General features: G+C 41.3%; 2 protein-coding genes and 1 long non-coding RNA gene across 3 annotated transcripts; all 3 read left to right on the top strand.

The window, feature by feature from the left end:
* Positions 1 to 129: 129 nt before the first annotated feature.
* Positions 130 to 844, top strand: LOC116224009. Its single transcript, XR_004165373.2, has 3 exons — positions 130 to 247; positions 474 to 506; positions 748 to 844. It is a non-coding gene; the product is annotated as an uncharacterized LOC116224009 (long non-coding RNA).
* Positions 845 to 954: 110 nt separating this feature from the next.
* Positions 955 to 5,573, top strand: LOC116224198 (cation channel sperm-associated protein subunit beta-like). Its single transcript, XM_042710153.1, has 8 exons — positions 955 to 961; positions 1,208 to 1,254; positions 2,566 to 2,721; positions 3,535 to 3,675; positions 3,973 to 4,117; positions 4,594 to 4,745; positions 4,983 to 5,128; positions 5,513 to 5,573. Exons 1-8 carry the CDS (start codon positions 955 to 957, stop codon positions 5,571 to 5,573), a joined length of 855 nt encoding a protein of 284 aa, XP_042566087.1.
* Positions 5,574 to 8,461: 2,888 nt separating this feature from the next.
* Positions 8,462 to 16,188, top strand: LOC105897445 (cation channel sperm-associated protein subunit beta-like). The gene is made up of 8 exons (XM_031583206.2): positions 8,462 to 8,580; positions 8,995 to 9,192; positions 9,542 to 9,652; positions 9,856 to 9,966; positions 12,757 to 12,898; positions 14,667 to 14,767; positions 15,111 to 15,185; positions 15,441 to 16,188. Exons 1-8 carry the CDS (start codon positions 8,467 to 8,469, stop codon positions 15,651 to 15,653), a joined length of 1,065 nt encoding a protein of 354 aa, XP_031439066.2. The 5' UTR covers positions 8,462 to 8,466; the 3' UTR covers positions 15,654 to 16,188.
* Positions 16,189 to 19,958: the final 3,770 nt, after the last annotated feature.

The following is a 19,958-nucleotide window of genomic DNA, read 5'->3' on the forward strand; positions in this document are numbered from 1 at the left end:
ATCAAAATGAATTTGAGGATGGTACCTATACTAGTTGCCTATAAAACCATGTCTCAAAAAGTGTGAAATTGTTGCATAGTGTTACTTTAACTTGTTTATGTGTTTGCTTTGTGTTTGTTAAGTAACGGGCTGTCAGGGCATAGCCCTTGTGGACCTGAAGTTGACCAACTGTCACTTGTTCCTCCTGACCAATATGGGGCTCTACATCAGCCAGGACCTGCTGTCTCCAGTCACAGGGACTCTGAATGTACAGCACCAAGCGTTCATATACAAACAGTGTTTGCATACATCAGTCATCTCACACTTATGGTCATAAGCAGGTCTTTGGACAGTTAAGGCATTTGGCAATTTTTAATTCAGTTTATTAAATGTTCCTCATTAGAGATTTGACTGAAGTTGATTTGAGGGCCATTGATCCATTAATCAGTTAATGTATTGTTAACCTATGTCTCTTTTCTGTCTAATGTTTACAGTTCACACTACTGGTGCTCCCAATTCTGGCCGAGGTGATGGATCTTGTACATTTCTCTGAGCCTCTTATGAAAGAATACGTTGAGAATATAGCTTTGTCTGAGATTGTTTTAGTGAATGTGTTGTATGAGTCTACATTTTTTTTAGTTATTCCATAATCTTGTTAATCTCAGGGAGTATTGTTAATCCCAGCTCTAGACTGGTTCTGGGTGGATGCGTGTGTGCATGTGTATGCCCCTCTCACTAATATGCCCATCTCTGCTGGTATCTTTACAGATGGACTACTCTTCAATGACCCTTTGGTACTCCTCTCAGTGTGTCACCAACCACATGTACTTTTCTGGTATCACATTTTAATATACTATTTATACAAGCTAACAGAATGTGAACATTTATATAACAATTTTTATGAGATATGATTTAGTTAAGGGTACATGATTCAGTTGACCTCCCCCCATCTTAGATTAGGGATAGATTCAGGATATGCAGGGCAAGGCTGTGCTTCAGCAGCTGGATTGAGAGCCCCTGCTCTAGTGCATGTCCTATATTAGCCAATATTGCTAACAAGGGCCAAAATTGTTCTGTAAATGTCGCCAAAACTACAGACTTTTCTCACTAATGTCAGTTGTGACCATAGCCGTTGAAGTAATGCAATACATGTTGACGGCGATAAAGTAATCTGCGACATATTGAGACATTTAGATTACAGATGACTAACTGTGTGCTGTGCTTTTAGATGATTACATTAGCCTGATCTCAAACAAAGGAGATGGGAAAGAGCTGGTAGGTGTCTGCGCCTCTGTGTGACTTTGTCCTGTAAATGTGTGTTTAGGATGCAGTGCAAAAAATAGACTTGCTATACTCTTGCTAGCAGTACAATTTACATTGAGAAAATCTAAACATGAACATTTTATTGTGACATGCTTTAAATTTAAAAGAAGTTAAATTTAACACAGAGTGAATTCCTGTGCTCTACTCACCTGCTATTTGTCCCATGTAGTCAAATTATATTGATAGATCTGTTGTCAACCGATAAATTAATGTCATCTTGTATGATTTAAGGAGTTTTAAATCCTACAACCTCAAATCAGAAAAAGTTGGGACGGTATGGAAAATGCAAATTTATAAAGCAGTGATTTATAAATGTACCTTGACTTGTATTTGATTGCAAGATATTTCATGTTTTATCTGGTCAACTTCATTTGATTTGTAAATATACACCCATTCCTGCCATTCAGGCCTGCAACACATTCCAAAATAAGTTGGGACGGGGGCAATTTAGGGGTAGTAATGAGGTAGAATAATTAAATAATGGTGTTTTGAAACTAGTGATGTCAACAGGTCATTGTTATCATGATTTGGTACAAAAGTAGCATCCAGGAAAGGCCTAGTCCTTTAGGAGCAAAGCTGGGAAGAGGATCGCCAGTTTGCCAACAAATGTGTGAGCAAATTATTGAAATGTTTAAAAACAATGTTTCTCAAAGAAAGATAGGAAGGGATTTGGATATTTTACCCTCCACGGTGCATAACATAATTAAAAGATTCAAGGAATCTGGAGGAATTTCAGGGCACGGTAATTTTCAAACCGTCAGAGACAACATCAAACAATCTGATTGGCCGCTGCCGGGGAAAAACACTCTCATTTGCATAGGATAAAACTTTCCCCAACTTTTTTCGCTCGCTACGCCCAAAACGGTGGTCTACGTCACAATGGATTGCCTACCGTTGAAATGAATGGGATTTAGAATTACGCTTCCAACGCTGCGCTGTCATGTGTTTGCCCCGTAAGACTTGTTTGCAGGAAGAATGGGACAAAGTTACACCTGAAAGGCTTCATCACTTTGTGTTTTCAGTCCCTAAACATCTTAAGTGTTGTGAAAAGGAATGGCAAGAATTGCAAATGTTTATTTAGGAAAAACAATCAAATTCATCAGGTAAAACATCAAATAAAGTGCTGTTGTATTGTTTTTAATGTTATACAGGTCAAAGAGAATTTACAAATCACTGTTTTCAGTTTTAATTTTAATTTAACATACCGTCCCAACTTTTTCTGATTTGGGGTTTACCTAAACCTTGTTCTTCCTCTGTCCTCAGCAAACAAGGTGTGTATATAGTGGCTATCCCTTCAAGCAGTGGTTAGTCTGCAAGGAATCTGCCGTGGAACTGAAGAGGACTGACGTCACCCATCAGTATCTGTCCTTCGTGTATGACCGATGTCAACACACAGGGCTGCTGCTGTCACATTCAGAGGTATTGGCACGCCTACACAGACACACATATTATTACCTAACCCAACAGCATAAACTGGACCAACATACAGGATTTCTGTGGTCATAATGTGGTGTGTAAAGGAATATGCTCTTTGTTTGCATGTTAAAGTCAGCAAAGGGAATGAGAGATTGAGGAGAATTTTGAACCATGTGCACTGATATAATTGGTCATCAACGCTGTCTAAAGTCACATTACAACTCCTGCATGATCTGCACACTAGGGTTAGTCAGGTTTTTACTGTCAGACTCTCACAGTTCGTTCTTGAGATCGGAGTGCTGAGTCAACCAGAGGTCCCCCGTCACACTCGTTTTGTGAGGAGGTTGAGGCCAGGGAATTTCCCTGGGGTGATCAGTCACCTACTGGTTCAAGGGTCCAGGCGCCTCAGTAATGCAAGATCAGTCTGATAATTAGATATTAGTCATGTCTGTGTTTTACCCATTGTAAACCACCTATCATGGCCATTAGTTTCACATCCCCATCTAACTGATGTACATCTTCAAATTTAGATGCCTCTTTTCCCAAATGTATTTTAAACGTTTGTTTCAAAGTACCATAAGGAGACAGGAGAAAACCAATTTCCCCCCCAAAATGTTCTATGTTCGTCAGAATATGAACTGAAGTTACCTCAGTAATATAAGTATATTTATTCAACAACAACAAGCTTCACATTTCCTTATCACATCGACCCCGGGATGTTACCATACACAGTTCCCTCCGTGTGTCTTCATGACTTTTGGGATTCCTGTTGCTTAATGGCATGTGGTATGTGGGTGTGTTTGTTGTGTGTGTTAGGAAGAGGGGGCCTTGTTGTCTGTATTTACCATCCAGAAGGACGGTCTAAGCAACAAGACCAAGTCCTCCTCACGGCGTATGCTCTTTCGACCAAACGGCATCTTCCTGGGGGACAACCATGTCATCCTCTATGGCGCTGAGGTACAAAGAATGTGCGTGTGGCCACACGCACACACACACACACACACACATAGGGAAACAGATATACACATTCTCTATGGTTCTAAATGCTAACAGTATTTAATGTTCATACACATATAATCTTGCATCCACATAGTTGTATTACTATTGTAAAATTGTACATGTTTGAAGGACATGAAAAATAAATGGAATCATGACACTGTAAGTTGCCTTACAGTCCCAAATAGCGCCCACCCACCCCCCATATTTCAGATGAGCTCGTCTGAAATGTATGTTATTTTATGTGTGTGTGCTTAGGTGTGGTCATCCTCAGACCGGGGCTTTACCTTTAGGCAAATCTTCTCCCTGCAAGGCGAGGTGGTGACTGATGTGCTGAGCTGCAACTACAACGCTATGCTGGTGCTACTGACTGATCAGGGGAGTATTTACCTCATGAAAACAGGTTAGTCACACACACGCACATTTAACAAAAGGAGCAATGTGGTTCAAGCAGCAGAAAAGCTGTTGTCCACACTTATTTTCTCCAGTTCTTTTCAGTATAGTGCGACATGTTTCTGGAGTTATGGCACAAATGTCATTCTCTGCTACTACAGTCTTTGGCTCATATACTTTTGCAATTCGCAGTAACATTTCAGCATTTCTGTATTTCTCATGCACAAAAAAATGATTTAAATAGTCTTGTCACAGTTTTTTTGTACTTGTGTGTTGAAGATGAAGTTATTAGATAGAACTGTGCTAGTGGCTGTAACTTCTGCCATTTATCTATCTATCAATCATCATCATTATGAGTGGTTTATTAGTATTATTGTTTCTGGCTCAAAGCATCACATACCTATATTCTTTTAAGTATTGGCATCAATAGCCACAGATCCGCTTCAGGTGAGTTCGTTTGATTTGCATGACTGCTGCCCCCTGCAGGTCTGGAGAGGTTTGCCAGGTTAAATGAGACCCTAAACTCCAAAACCTTTCTGCTGTTCGATCACATGGGGATCCTCATGGCTGTCGAACTGGATTCAACTAAACCCAGCAGCCTAAGATACAGGATCATCTCCGTCAACAAACTTATCCAGGTTGTCATTTCTCTCTCTCTTTCACACACACACACACACACACACACACACACACACACACACACACACACACACAAACACAGTCAAAAAGGCCAGTCCTCACAGGTGAGAAATTCAGCCTGCACTGCCTTACATAACAACATCACTTGTATACATTTTTTGTGGCATACCTTGTGTGCACCTGCTTATTCGTTTGTCTGCTTGCGTGTGTTGGTGTGTGCGTGTGTGCTATCATAGGAGCATGATATTGCCTTCAAGAGGTCAATAGCCTTGCAGTACTACACGACTGAGTATGTCCTGCTTCATGAGTTTGTGCCAGACATTGAGGTGTCCAGCAGTTTTCGGTTCCACCCTCACCACGTGGGCAAAATCTTCAGCCTGAGGTAGGTGGGGGTTGGTTTGGGGTGAGGCTCAGTTCTTTGGTTTAGCTGTGATGAGAGTGATGAAAATGATGCACGGATTGTTTCAGTTGCTGAATTCAAACACACAAGTAAAAATGGTTCATGGTTGATCAGAGCAAAATTAATTTGTTTGAGGTGAGTAGTCTAAGGCAATGATTCTGTTTCTTTTTCCAGATTTTTTCCAGAACAATTTCACCCATCCAATCTTTTACCTGTGTGTGTGTGTGTGTGTGTGTGTGTTTTGTGTGTGTGTTTTGTGTGTGTGTGTGTGTGTGTGTGTGTTGTTTTGCAGTGAGGGGGGTAAAGTGGTCATCACCAGTGTTTTCCAGAGAAACAATCTGCTAGGTTTTACTGCCTGCGCCACAGGAGACATCCTGGAGCCAGTCCGTGCTCCCTCAAAGACCGCCGAGCCTGTGCAGGAAAATAACCTTCATTATTATGCAGGCAAAGATAGCGCCACTGTCATACTGCGCCCAAGAGTACCAGTAACAGGTGAGACACATGCACGCACACAAACACACACACACACACACACACACACACACACACACACACACACCTGTCCTTTTGGTGTATTTAATCTTACACACACCAACATTGGGTAGCAATCAGACATACAAGAGATGGTGGAGGCAGAGGCGAACGCTGGCAAGGTGTTGTGTTCCGCTTTGCCAGTACTGTTTCATTGATGTCAGTGTGATTGCCACTTTACTGTCAGATACTTCCAGTGTTGTATAGTAACGAAGTAGAAATACTTCGTTACTGTACTTAAGTAGTTTTTTGGGATATCTGTACTTTACTTTACTACTTATATTTCTGTTTACTTTTACTTTTACTTTGCTACATTTTGCAAAGAAAACTGATACTTTTACTCCGATACATTTCCCCTGAAACCTTCGTTACTCGTTACAAATTCAAATCATCTTTAGAAAAAAAATGAATCATGAGAGTGATATGAGACCAACGACGGGGACTGTGGTAGAACACAGACTGCAAGCAGGTTTGGCGAATCAGTGGTCCTAGCGCACATTAATGCGCCCCGTCCTCTTAGTTACTGTTGCTACGTCTTTTGAACTCGCTCATGCACAACACTGTCTGTTAGTGTCAGTGATTCTTTTTGGAGTAATATCTCCGCGATATCCTCCAGAACAAGGCAAAATGGACTGCAATATGCAGTGGAAGGATATATCCAAAACATTAAGATCAACAACGAAGGGGATTCCAAGCTAGCTACCTACAAAGATTATTATTATTCTTTATTCCATCTCTGGCGAGGTATCTATCGTAAAGATACCTATTAACGCCCCAGCTATTAAAAAAGTGACAAACAGTTAAAAACATTTATAGATCGAAAAATATTGAATCAATCAATCTAACATATTTCAGATTAGAACTGGTAACTTGTTTGGATTTCAACTGAAACGTGTTTTCAGTTTTTTTCCGTTGTGTAGACCGACACGCAAATTTTGCTGATACAGGAGGTGGAACCCATAAACAGCCTTTCTGTATATATGTCTATGGAAAGCTCTATGACCCTCACAAATTCTCGTCGCAAAATCGAATTCGTTCAGTTGGTTCCATGAGGGTTTGTACACACAGAAATAAATCGCTGTCTAGTACACTAAATAACGCTGTACAACTGCATTTTTTTGCACACATACAAGTTAAATACCCCTTTTGGGTAGGAGCGTATGGTGTTTAAAATCCGTTATCCTGGTTGATACAGAAATCAATATTAAGTAACGTTTACCCGCGTGAGGGCGTTTAGGTCTCGGGCGTTAATACGGGTCGTTGCGATAGCTAGCTAGCTAGGATGGTGACAATCTAAAGTACAGTACAGTAACGTAGCAGTGTGGAGCAAGATAGCTTCTAGTAACGTTATTGTTCAAGGGATGTGTGTGCATGTTGCTGAAAGTATTTCACAGTCACTGTACTGATAACTTGCTTGTAAAACTGATGATCCTGCTATGGCTTTGTATCAGATCGCCAGGTTATTGCTCTCAGGTTGTGCCTTATGCATACCTTGGGATACTCAGGACTAGGTTGCCCATTCACTAAATGTTACAATGTCCTGATTTAGTATTGCCTATTGTGTATACATTCTAGACAGAATAAACTTCATAATTCTCAAAATTCTGTCTCTTTGTTTTTTTATTAACAGCATTTACTTGTACTTTTACTTTCAATACTTAAGTACATTTAATATCAGAAAATTACTTTTGATACTTAAGTACAGTAAAGATCAGATATTTTAAGACTTTTACTCAAGTAGTATTCTAAAAGGTTTCTTTTAAAGTATGGCTTTTGGGTACTTTATACACCACTGGATACTTCACCATACTTCAACACCTACAAGCAAACACACTCACACTCACTCACAGACACACACACACACACACCCACATACTAAACAAGCAGATATGCGTTAGAATGTACATGACATTTCCAACTATGTGTGTGCGTTTGAGTGGTATTTCTGCTTGTGTGTGCCATCAGGGAGTCCAGCCCCACCAGCCCATCGTTTCTTTAAACGCCACATCGGCATGACTGTGGTGTCCCCCGGCTCGACCAGCTTCTTTATTATACAGGTGTTACAAGACGGGTCAGCGTGGGGTCAGACCACCGAGCCCACTCTGATGAATCGAGGATCCTGGGTGCTCTCGACGGGCTCCTGGCTGCTCTTCAACACCGTGATGGGCAGCTGGACCCTGCGCGAAGGGCACTGCCGCCACAAACTTCAGTCGTTGGACAACCTGCGCCGCAACGCACTGGTGCGCATCAACGTGCGCGAGACGCGCACTTTCACCTTCAAAGCGTTCATGCCTGACTACTGTAAGTAATAGTGGTACTGAACTGTGTAAGGGGTTGTTCACAAGGTAACAATTTTTTTGACCTTCTGAAGGCTTCAGGCATTTAAGTTTCTCTATGGAAAAATGCAACAAGGACGTAGCTAGATTGTCGCAACATGCCACATGCACAACACATGTGTTTATTTGAGGCACAAGTGGAAAAGGACAGAGGCACCTGGTACTCCATATTAAAAATAGTTCAACTTTTGTGACGATTTTTTCAACAATGGGTTGTTGCGTAGCTCTCTTAGTTAAATATAATGTTTCATAGCAACGCACAGATATGTGACCTATTTCCACGTGGCGTTTTTTTTTTTTTTTTAAGCTCCCATTTTAAAGTAATAAGACATTATAGAGACAAAAAAGCATTCTACTGTGAACATCCCCCTAAGTGTGTTGAAGATGCCTTAGTAAGACAGGATTTTCATTGTGCTCTTCCCAGCTCTTTCTCTTACCCGTAATAAGAAGTTCATGAAAGTGGTCCTCACAAACCCGAATGCCATGAGGGTGACCGCCCGACACTACTGGGACAAGGCCAACAACCACATGCTCACCCTCACTGTCTACAGCCACATCTGCAAGAAGGTAGCCCAGTGATCAGAGTTGATAGCCTAAGTAGTGTGATTAAAGGAGTAGTCCGTGATTCTGGCGAAATATTGTTGATATAGCCTATGGAATTATACCCCTCCCATCTGTGCTCCTGAAGCAACATGTTGATTGGCTGGAATTGTCATTGTGTTTGTTATGTTTATTTCCCATTTACAGGGCCATGACTGTATGAACATCAGAGTATTTTGAGTGCAAACACAAAATGGACAGCTAGAGGATTGTACAAAGCAATTAGCGGACAAAAAGTTTTGGATCAGAATAGGACTTAAAATAGTCAAATAGCACCTTTTTGTTTACCACTTTCTAATGACGAACTGATTGCAGACACTCTCTCAAGGACATATCTGAAATGGCTGTATGGCACTGTTCTCTGATGTCCCTTGTGCTCAGGCCATGACCACGGTGATCGTGTTCATTCCGGAAGCTTCTATGCTGTGCAGCTCGACCAGCTTCTCCTTCACCCTGCAAAACTCGTGCCCAGAGGGGCTCAGTATTGTCTACCTACCAAGCCAGCCCATCAGTGACTACGAGTGGATATACGGAGAACCGGAGGACGACATGGAAAACGAGAGGCTCTTCGACCTGCCTGTGAGTAAGACAGAGAGGTCAAATAGATTTCTGTAATTAAAGATCACAGCTTCTCAATGGCAGTACAGTATCAGTACCGTTCTAGTAGACCTTGCATTGTTCAGTTACATCTGTGCATTTTACATGATTTGACCTCTCCACCTGTCTGTAATTTATGTCTAGTCTCACATTGTAATTACAAGTACATCTGAGTTTAAGTGAGCCGCAGCTAAATAAAAAAAATTGTGGGCGAAATACTGGTCAATTTATTGGCTAAATTCTCTTTAACTGCAGATTTCTTTTGTCTAAACTCTGTTTAACTAGACTGGACTAGTTAAAGTTAAGTGTATTTCGTGTCTGGGCGTCCCAGGTCAACTATAGGCCTCCGTCCCAGTTGGGTGTGTTGATCCCTACTTCAGACAACATCTACAATGCAGACCCCAGCCAGCCCCGCCCACGGGAGCATTATCCCGTGTCCAAGGTGAAGGGATGCCGCACCTACATGGCAAGACAAGCCCAGTCCCCAGCCAATCTCTGTTTTAGACACTGTAGTTGCGTGTGTTTGGGGGGGGTGTAGGGGGTGAAACAAGCAGTTTTACTCTTCTCGTTCATGTGTTTAGCTGTGTCTGAATTATTGTGTGCATCTCTGTGTGTTTGTGTGTGTATTGGTGTCTGTGTGTGCAGACCACCGGCCGATATAAACAGTGTGCTGGAAAGGCATCTGTGGCGGAGTGCGGCTGCACAAATGCTCTCAAGGTCTCTCCCCTAGCCATCAACTCTGACTGCAGGAAGAGGGTAAGCAGACACACTTAAAGCCACAGGTTTTAATCCCTAACTGTATACTCTGAACAGACACCCTAAGGAGTTTGGCTGTCTTGTCTTGGGGTAGAGGCCTAACCGTATACTCTGAATAGACACACTAAGGAGTTTGGCGTTCGTGTTAGATTTGGGTGAATATCATATCATAATTTTACCTACTAGACAAAATACCAATTCAACCTCCACAAGTTAGTTTACACAGCACCAGGCTAGAGCCATCAAGGTGGCTCCTGGCCTTTTGTCTATGTTCATGGGCCATCAGACCCAGTTCCTGACTCTTGTGTGACTTGCAGCCAGAAACATTAGGTGGCTTTTGTCTACAGCCACGACAAGATGGCTGAAGCCAACGGTTATTAGCATTTATATAGCCATACCTGGTATGACCATATATGGCCCTTGGACAAACTTTAATTTAATCCTCTAAACACTTCTCGCTCAGTATTCGTTTGTGCAATTGGCTGTCAACGGTCGATGCTGCTGATTGGCGGCTCACTGGCATGTCCCGCCTCCTGCCAGTGGCATGTACTTCCTGATGCCACATGCCAGTTAAAGATTTAACTCCCTCTTTGCATTTGCTCACTTGCTACTTAACATCACGCCTAGTCATCACTATCAACTCATAACATAGGCTACAAATAATCACAAATACCGTACGTTCTAACTAGCGCTAGTGTTCAAATTAATTAGCAATCGTAAATCAGCTAGCGTCAATTTTTACATTACATTGTAGAGGCTCCGCATGGTGAACTGTTAACATGCGGATGTTTTCTGGTGAGATGTTGAAGCATTGATGAGGTGTTGTTAACACGTTAAGAGTACGCCAGGTCCGTTTTGCAGTATATACACTGTACCATGTTGTCCTCTTTTCTTAATTTGAAATTATCCCAAACTGCTTTTTACGGCCCGTCTCTTGATTCTCCGCCACCGCATCACCTTAAATCTTTGAATGCGCGTGTGTCAATAATAACAGTATGCAAGAAGCAATGATATTGGAGAGACTTTTTAATAGAGCAGTCCCCCCAGGATTTCGTGGCCTAAAATTCCTGATTTTGTGGGAGCTTTCCCAAAAAATTGCTATGAAAGTTGCTGTGTTTTTTAGGTGTTTGTTGCAATGAAATTGTGGCAGGAAGTGAACGTTGCGATAAAAAGTTGTGAATTTCCCTCTTTGTAATTATAATTGAGTAATTTGTAACCCTAGAACAATAAGTAATTAATTAACAAACATTAACTAATGAACAAAACCACTGAGAAATGGTCCTTTAAATAACCTTACCAACATGCCAAACAAAAGATGTACAAAATGCTTTACTTATCCACAACGAAGTGCACCTGTTGGTATTACAAAATGACCATCAGTAAGACTGAATAAAATGTTATGAATGTCTCAGCCTTCACATATGATGAGAAAAAAAAAACATCGCAAAATCCTAGGGGGTCTGTTATGTTCGACCACAATGTTGCATGCGGTGCAAAATAGTTTCCCTCCGCTTTGGTGACGTGAATTAAACGAAGCCTTTTGTACTCAAATTATTCAAGTAATCGTTTCAGCCCTAGTCCTAAGTATAAAAGCCTAGCTAACAAACTTACCACTCTCCCACTTCAGTTTGTTTTCAGAATGAGAGAATTTTAGGAGGAGGATGCCATTACTGTGGCTCAACTAGATGCAGGAGTCAGGTGCAAATGGGCCTTGTCCTGACAAGCTACTCAAAGAGTAATGTAAAGGGAAAAGAATATGTGTTCCCACTGTCACAGTTTTTTTAGAACATGGAGAAGCTAGGCCATGCCCGATGCAGCCTCTGTTGATTTTCTGTTCCAATAGTTGGCCCTTTTTTTTGCTTAATACTTGTTGGAGATCTGTGACGTAATGTGCTTTAGTGAGGTGGACTGGAGTGGGTGGTCGGGAGGGTATTGGGGCTGGGTGGTTGGGTTGGCCTGTGCCCGTGCAACATTCAAACACAGGAATGTTTATAATTAAACTGTTACCAGAGCACAAAATTGTTTACAACAGCACAAAGTTCTTCATAGATATAGCCTCTTAATTTAGCTGTCAAAGTGCACCAGATTGATGCATTTAACTTTAAAATGTGCAAAATGTTCTTATATATAAAAATATTCCCCGGGGAGCATGCCCCGGACCCCCCTAGGGGGTTCGGATCGTTGTCACCTTTTTCATCCCTGATGAGTTTGCACCCCTAATAGACTCACTAAGGAGTTTGGCTTTCTTGTCTTGGGGTAGAGGCCTGCACTCCCGCAGGAGTATCGCCGGACTAATTTTGACGGCGGAGTGCGGATGGGAAGAAACTGACTGCGTGTGTGAGAGCTAAAGAAAGAAATGACTCACAGGACTCCCGTGAAATATACATATATACATATAAAATGCAATGAAAGTAGATTTGTTTTTCTTAAACTACAGAATGTTATTAATGTTTTCACAAGCAAACGGCAAGAAATAACCCATGATTTACATAACAGGCGCAAGGTTGTTTTTTACACATGGCACATTTTCACAAGAGCGGGACGGAAAAATTAATCCCACGTAAATGTCCACTTGCAGGATTTATGCGGGTGGAAAAATCCACCCCACGCTAGTCTCTGTCTTGGAAAACACACCAAGGGTTAGAGTCCAGTAGCAGGAAGCCCCATTGTGAACCCCACCCCACTGTAGGTGATGGTAAAACACGCTCACCAAAAAAAGCGGGCTGACTTGAGTCAGTGGGCCCCATGTTGAAAGCTTTAACCTTTAAACTCTCCCTGTCTCTTCCCTAGGTTCTGAGAATGATGTATCCTCTGATCAACTTCAACATCACGCTGTTCCTCAGGCGTGCTAACCACCAAGACCAACCGCTGCGCTCTCTGTATTTTGTCACAGTGACCGAGGTCAACAACCGCACCAGCTGGGCCATCACAGGTTAACTTGATAGAAAAATACTCTTTCCTATAGTGGTTGAAGTGTTGAAGTTCACTAATGTTCTATTTTGATGTTATTTGTTTAGCAGTGACAAAAAGCTCAGCTGTAGGCATTAAACTGAGCTCAGCATGAACAGTTAAACCTTTTAAAGGTCTATGAACAGCATCTAGGATGAATGCAGCATCCTGACGGAATGTCCCTGTCTGTCCATCTGCAACAGTGCACCATGTTGACTGCACGCCATGATAGTAACATTTTCTACCTTTAAAACTACCTGGAGTCATGACTTACAGTACATCTACACTGTATGGTGTAATGATTGGAATGGATTGGAATTCCATCTTCTACAGCACCTCTAAGTGCACCTTCTACAGCACCTCTAGGTTGTGCAGACAGCTGTTGTCCAGGGCAGTGCGGTGACTTCACTCCACTTAGCGCTCTACTATTACCTATACAGTTGTCTCACACTGTTCAAGTGCAGAGAGCAGTCAGTGAAGCTCGCAGTGGGAAGATTTTGTTTATTAGGATTCCTCCGTCAGGAGGAAACCTATTGTTATTGTAGGTTTTATTATTATTCTTGTGCAATGGGAGTCAATGGCAGCCCCTAGAACCGTATGGTAACTTTTTCTGAAATTTGGCACACTCATTAAGGACAGTCCCTTCTTTACTCACACCAAGTTTCATGTCTCCCACTAGACCACACTAGCGCCACCAACGGGTCAAAGTTGGACTTTTGTTAACACACACAACTTTTGAACCGTTTGACCGATTTTCAAAAATGAGGTACCATTGGATTCCTTGGATCAAGACGAATTCAACGTTCAATGGCGCCAATTTTCGGTTGTATAGATTTTCCGCTATTACCGGTTTTATCAAACTGCTTTGAAAGCCTACGCTTCCTACAATTTTTCTCAAATCCCATATGGTAACTTTTTCTGAAATTTGGCACACTCATTAAGGACAGTCCCTTCTTCACTCACACCAAGTTTCATGTCTCCCACTAGACCACACTAGCGCCACCAACGGGTCAAAGTTGGACTTTTGTTAACACTGTAACTTTTGAACCGTTTGACCGATTTTCAAAAATGAGGTACCATTGGATTCCTTGGATAAAGACGAATTCGACGTTCAATGGCGACAATTTTCGGTTGTATAGATTTTCTGTTATTCCCGGTTTTATCAAAAAACCTTTGAAAGCCTACTCCTCCTACAATTTTGGTCAAATCTTCAGAGATGATCTTCAGACCAAGCCTCACAAAAAACTGCGAATAGAATTTTGATCCTCACAACAGTTTGTCCGGTACAGCCACTCAAATTCAGCAGTAAAGCCGCCAAACAGGAAGTGAAGTGATATCTCAGCAAATCTTTCAGATATGAACATGGGTGACAGTGGCGCAGTAGGTAGAAAAGTCGTTTAGAGATCAGAAGGTTGTTAGTTCAATTCCCTGTCGAAGTGTCCTTTAGCAAGACACTTCTTTCTTTTCTTCTTTCCTTTCTTCACTCTTCTTTCCTCTATTCTTTCCTTCTTCCACTCTTCTTTCCTTCTTCCACTCTTCTTTCCAAAATTGTATATATATTTTCCCCTGGTTTCGCAATCTTTGGAGGAATCCGCATCGCTGCTTGCAGCTATATTTTGTATTGTTATTCTTATTATCATTATTAGTTATTCATTTTCTTGTCTTGCTGTATTCCAAAAGTAATTCAAACTCACTGTTCAAATCATTATTCTGAAATCATGTGATGTTAACCCTGATGTGCTGTCTGACAGGAACCCTCATTACTCCTACAATGGAGAAGATGAGAAAGTACTTGAAGCGCAGTCTCAATCAACCACTCTACAACCCTGAGGGCCTGCAGATCAGTTGCTATGTAAGGCCATGTCTACTGGTCATGGTTTGGAAGTTACTCTCCGAAGTTTCACAGTGCTGCAGTCTACCATTAAACATGAAAATATTAAATGTAATATGGTAACATTTTAATAAATTTCACTTAAATTGTACATTTAAACAATTGTTTAACAAACTCTTTTTTTGACCCTTGTAGCACTTAAGAAGTACTGCAATTTATGCTTAATGAAGTTTGTAAAGTCTACATGAAAAGGCTTAAAACCTATCCATCGTGTTTTAGGGTCGGCCGGATTCTGAATATTTCAGAATCATATTAGATTGACCGTGTCTGGTTTCTGTCTGACCTCCCTCTTCTTTTTCTCAAGGGGTCAGAACTCTTTCACTTCCGCATCTCCGTCATCCCAGGAGTCGTGCTCTGTGACCTGGTAGAGGAAGTGCAGGTTAGACCCTATTTGATATGTTCCTTTTTTGGGTGTTTGTTTTGCTGTGAAGTGTGCATTTACTGACATTGAATAGAAAGCCTTTGTGCAGCAAGGTGGCATTTTCCAAAAAGGGTGGACATGCACGAATAGCCAGATGAAATCAATCGGAAATAGATAGCAATAAATATATAACATTGTGTAGAACATGTTTTCAAACCACAAGTAATGTGCACTCATCCCATCATGCCTCTCTCTGCTCCGTCCCTCTCTCAGATCTATGTGGACAATCCTCCCCTGGCGTTCCCTGCTGCCTACCTCATCAGCTGCATGACGGCCATAGCACTGGGTGGCTTCATGCTGCTCGGCTTCCTGCTCAAGAACGTCTCTCCGCCCACCACCAGCACCGTGAAGGCCTTTCTGACGAGAGAGAATTCAAAAGTGTCCCCAGAGTCCGAGCCCGAGCCCGAGCCTGACATTGAAGACTAAGACCCCCAAATAATTTGTGTACAATTTGTGTTTCTTTTTTTTTTAACACTTAGATTTGTATTGTATTTTCAGAGCATACAATGAAACACAGAGAATAAGAAAGAAAAACAGAAGAAAAAACAAACATAAAACTTGTGGGATAGCACATTGGTAAATAAAAATTACAAATGTTTAGTATTTGCCTTGTAAACTGATACTTAACATATACAGGGTATGAGTCAGACTCCTTCTAATTTCTCTTGATAAAGAGTCCACTTCTGCCACCTCTTCTCAAACAAGTTTTGCCTCAGGCCTAGAATATGAGTCAACCTCTCCGTTGTCCAAAGTTCCTTAATGGTGTCCATCCACTGATTCTGGGTAGGAGATTAAGGTTTATACCCGTTTCGAGTTATAGTTTTTCTAGATGCTGTTAAGAGTATCTTTGTCAAGCACCGATCCTCTGTTAGTATTACAGGTGTAATGTGACCCAAGTACAAGGTGGTACAAGAAAAAGGTATTTCGTAACCTAGCACAGCAATAATAACTGAATGTACACTTTCCCAAAACCCCCTCACAGCTCCAAAAGATGTGCGTGTGATGAGCGTTTAGAGAACCACATTGTCTCCAACAGGGCTGATGTGATGTGAATCTTAGGCGTAATAAAAAATCAAATCAGATTTTTCCAGTTGAATACCCTCCATTGGTGTGACCTTGTGGAGGTATGTTGAATTGCACACAGAGATTTCCACATTTAACTCGTCTTCCCACTTTGATTTTACATATAATGTTGACTTGCCTTTACATTCCATAATATTCTCATAGAATCTTGATATTACTTTGGTACAATTACTATTAGGCTTATATGCACTCAACATACAGAATTCGTTTGTTGTGTGTTTTCAATCTTCACTTTATTGTAATAGTCTCTAAATTGTATATATCTAAATCAGTGGTGGCTCCTGAAAACATTCTCAGGGGGGGCAATTTTTTGATAATGATTAAGGCGACCCATTCTGGTAGGTACATTAAGCAGGACAATTTTATCTATTTGTTGTGAGCTGATTAACTCATACAGGGTAATACCTTTTTGTCCAGTAGATGGCAGCACACAACACAAATATTTCCCCTCTAGCTACATAAGTTACAGGTGGAAAGCTATGGAATAAAGTTGCATGCAGGAGCCTTCAAAAGAAAAAGTGAGATGGCTCCACAATAAATTGTCCCACTTGTTCATTATTCACATTACCCAAATGTTGTATGATGTAAAATAGCTTAACAGGACACATATGTCCTGTAACAACATAAAGAACGGCAACATATAAGTCAAAACCAACCATATTTATTGACTAATGTTTACAAAAGCAAAAAAAGTTATGGCATAGAAAATAACTGTGTTTGTGCAAGTAGCATGCATGGAGTGAACAATCTCACAGACAGACAGGGAGAGAAAGTAATATAGGCAGACAGACCGACTACATTACTTGTACTGAAACTTGACATGCAGTGATGTCTGTCATGGTGCCTTCGGGGTGGAAAAGTAGGCAGGGATAGTGATGGGCAAATTAAGCTTTGGTGAAGAATTGAACCATTTAGGCACATTGTTTAAAAAATCGGTTCATTACTTGAAGCTTCAGTAACAGTGACCTCTCCTGCCAAGGCTGCGACTAAATTAGCCCAGCTAGACAGTGGCACGAGGCTTTAAAACAATGACAATCTAGTGTGCACGCATCAAATCACGCATTCTCTCTCCATTTCCTCCTTTAGAAGCATCACCTGTAAATCAATGTTGAATGTATTTATTAATAGCTCTACTGATGGCTGTAATGTGTCCTCAGCTCTCAGTACGTAATTTCAATGTCAGAGCAGGTATGTGTCACTGTCAACACTGTTTAGCCGTATGACTTTGTGAAAGTTCGGTTGACAAGTCAGTTGAGTATTACAGTTTTTCTCAGTTGTTAACACACAAAAAGCCAAAATTCGGCACAATTTGCACAACCTTCTCTTCATGTACCAATCGCCCGACCCAATTTGGCACTACTTCACACTCCCTTATCTGCATTAGACTCTGACTTTCCTTCTTTACACTCTGATGTCAATTACACATCACCTTGTTGTCAAAACACTACACACAATTGTTAGGTGAAAATTCACCCTAGTTACCTCAGGACTCCGGAGCTGCATATAAGTATATTTATTAGACAAACAACAACAACAACAATTGCAATCGGGCTCACTCCCAGCACAAGGCTGTGAAAGTGAAGCAATATTAAACACATCGCACAAGGTTTATATAGACAGAAGTTTAGCGTTCAGCAGGGAAAACCACGTGGTGGATTTCTGACGTCCGAGGCAAGGATGGAAGGTCGGAGGAGGCACTGTTCGACCCTTCTTATCACTTCTGGTCTAAACATGCTCTTGTACATATGCAGACTAAGTGGCACCTAATCATCTAAGTTACACACAACGCAGAAACCACAGAAAAAGCCATGTTCCTGCTTACATAAGTACTTGATTCATATAAGGTAATATGTAAGGTTCTCCTTCTCTCATTCTACCCTCCAACACTGGTCATGGTTCTGTAAATCTCATCCCAACCTGCATTTCCCTCACAGATCGGTTCTAGTCACATGTCATGTAAACTCATGTTACTTAGTTGAGCATAACTTAATTCATGAAAAAGCAAATACGAAGTTTAGTTTAAATTTCTAAAATTCTGTTAATTTCATTTGAACCTACATTCCTCTTGCAGGTCTATTAGTCTCAAACGAATCTATGTTCCTCTTGCGTCTCTATTACAGTTTTTCTTGATTGTTTACACACAAAAACTGGAACTTATGACACAATGACCACAACCTGTAACTCATGTGCCAACTCCCTAAACCAATTCTGCTAAACTATAAGCACAATTATCTGCTTTAGACCCAGATTTCAATTGTTAGCCACACTTTCTTCAAAACACTACACACCATCCTCTCTACTACACACCTCATTGTGTTCAGACAGAACACACTGCTATTCAAATGGCAAAACTTCCATTTCCAAAGCTGTTGTGCAATTTGGAATCAAAGCTTTAGCAATATAAGGGCCACAGGTGAGCTCCTGATTTGTAGAACAATGGATGACAACATGGAAGGTAGAGGAGATCAGAGAGGCAGAGGAGTGAGGGTAAGAGTACGAGGAGGAGGACGAGTGAGAGTAAGGAGGAGGGCTGTTATCTCTGATGAGATTCGGGCCACTGTGGTCGACCATGTCCTCAACCATGGTTTGACCATGCAGGAGGCTGGCCAGAGGGTGCAACCTAATATAAGCCGCTTCTCAGTTGCATCCATCATCCGGACGTTCAGAAGAGAGAATAGGTAAGAAACACTACTATGACAGGAAATCACTAGTTTGAATGCCTTATCAGGAGCATAGTGTTCTTGTATTTACTGTATAGTATTTTACATTGTACTGTATTTGTATATTTTGCTGAACTGAAAGATTACCCCGGCGTGGTGGGAGGGAGCGTTTGTTTACAGCAGAACAGGAGACTGCAATAGTAAACATGGTTCTGGCAAATAATGAGTTAACGATAAAACAAATAAAAAGTGCCATAATTGATGACCGGTGTTGTGGCTTTATGCTCTATGTATAATTACTGTTATAGTTATATACTATTCGTGGGTTATCTAAATCACTGTTAGATACAAATGCACGGAGACGAGGATGCAGCACAAGTTAGAACCTTTACTGGAGGGCCAATCTCTCAACTGCCAGGCATGAACAAACTATCACAGAACTCCGTAGTACTGACAGTCAAACACAATCGAGCACCGAGTGCTCGGTCCAATATACCACATCCCTCTTTTCCGACTGAGAAGTGGCATACGTATCAGTTACCTCAACAGTTAACTCTTTACTTACCATTAACGCTATGGCATCAACATTAAACTTGTCTTTTCTACTTGCATACTTCTATGGTTAATAAAGCATGTTTTCAATAGACTTATGGCTTTCATTAAACATTACAAACCACTTTCTTGCTAAGCATTCTGTAGAAACATTTAAGCATTTAGAACATTCAACACTCTTGAAACATTTCAGGTTAAACACTACTCATTCTCTTTTCTCTTTTTAAAAAAAAAACACATTTGAATGAGTATATAAAACATTCCTGAAATCAGTCATTGAATCTAGCAGGGGGTCTAACCGCTCTGCCGCTCCTTGTGTAGCATGTGGGTGTACTGCTCGTAGTCACAGGAGGAGGGTTGTGTGGTGGGTAGGTCATGTGGTGGTGGAGTCCACTGACACCAGGCGCTTGAGAGGGTTGTATCTCTGAGTCCAACT

The sequence above is a fragment of the Clupea harengus genome, chromosome 16 (assembly GCF_900700415.2).
Source record: "Clupea harengus chromosome 16, Ch_v2.0.2, whole genome shotgun sequence".
NCBI classification, from domain to species: domain Eukaryota; kingdom Metazoa; phylum Chordata; class Actinopteri; order Clupeiformes; family Clupeidae; genus Clupea; species Clupea harengus.

Excerpts from the sequence above, each read along its gene's own strand:
- LOC105897445 (XM_031583206.2), top strand. The coding sequence starts at position 8,467 with ATGAAAGTGGTCCTCACAAACCCGAATGCCATGAGGGTGACCGCCCGA. Across the intron at positions 9,653-9,855 it reads AGCATTATCCCGTGTCCAAG|ACCACCGGCCGATATAAACA; the intron begins GTGAAGGGATGC and ends CTGTGTGTGCAG. Across the intron at positions 12,899-14,666 it reads CACCAGCTGGGCCATCACAG|GAACCCTCATTACTCCTACA; the intron begins GTTAACTTGATA and ends GCTGTCTGACAG.
- LOC116224198 (XM_042710153.1), top strand. Across the intron at positions 4,118-4,593 it reads TATTTACCTCATGAAAACAG|GTCTGGAGAGGTTTGCCAGG; the intron begins GTTAGTCACACA and ends TGCCCCCTGCAG. Across the intron at positions 4,746-4,982 it reads CCGTCAACAAACTTATCCAG|GAGCATGATATTGCCTTCAA; the intron begins GTTGTCATTTCT and ends GTGCTATCATAG.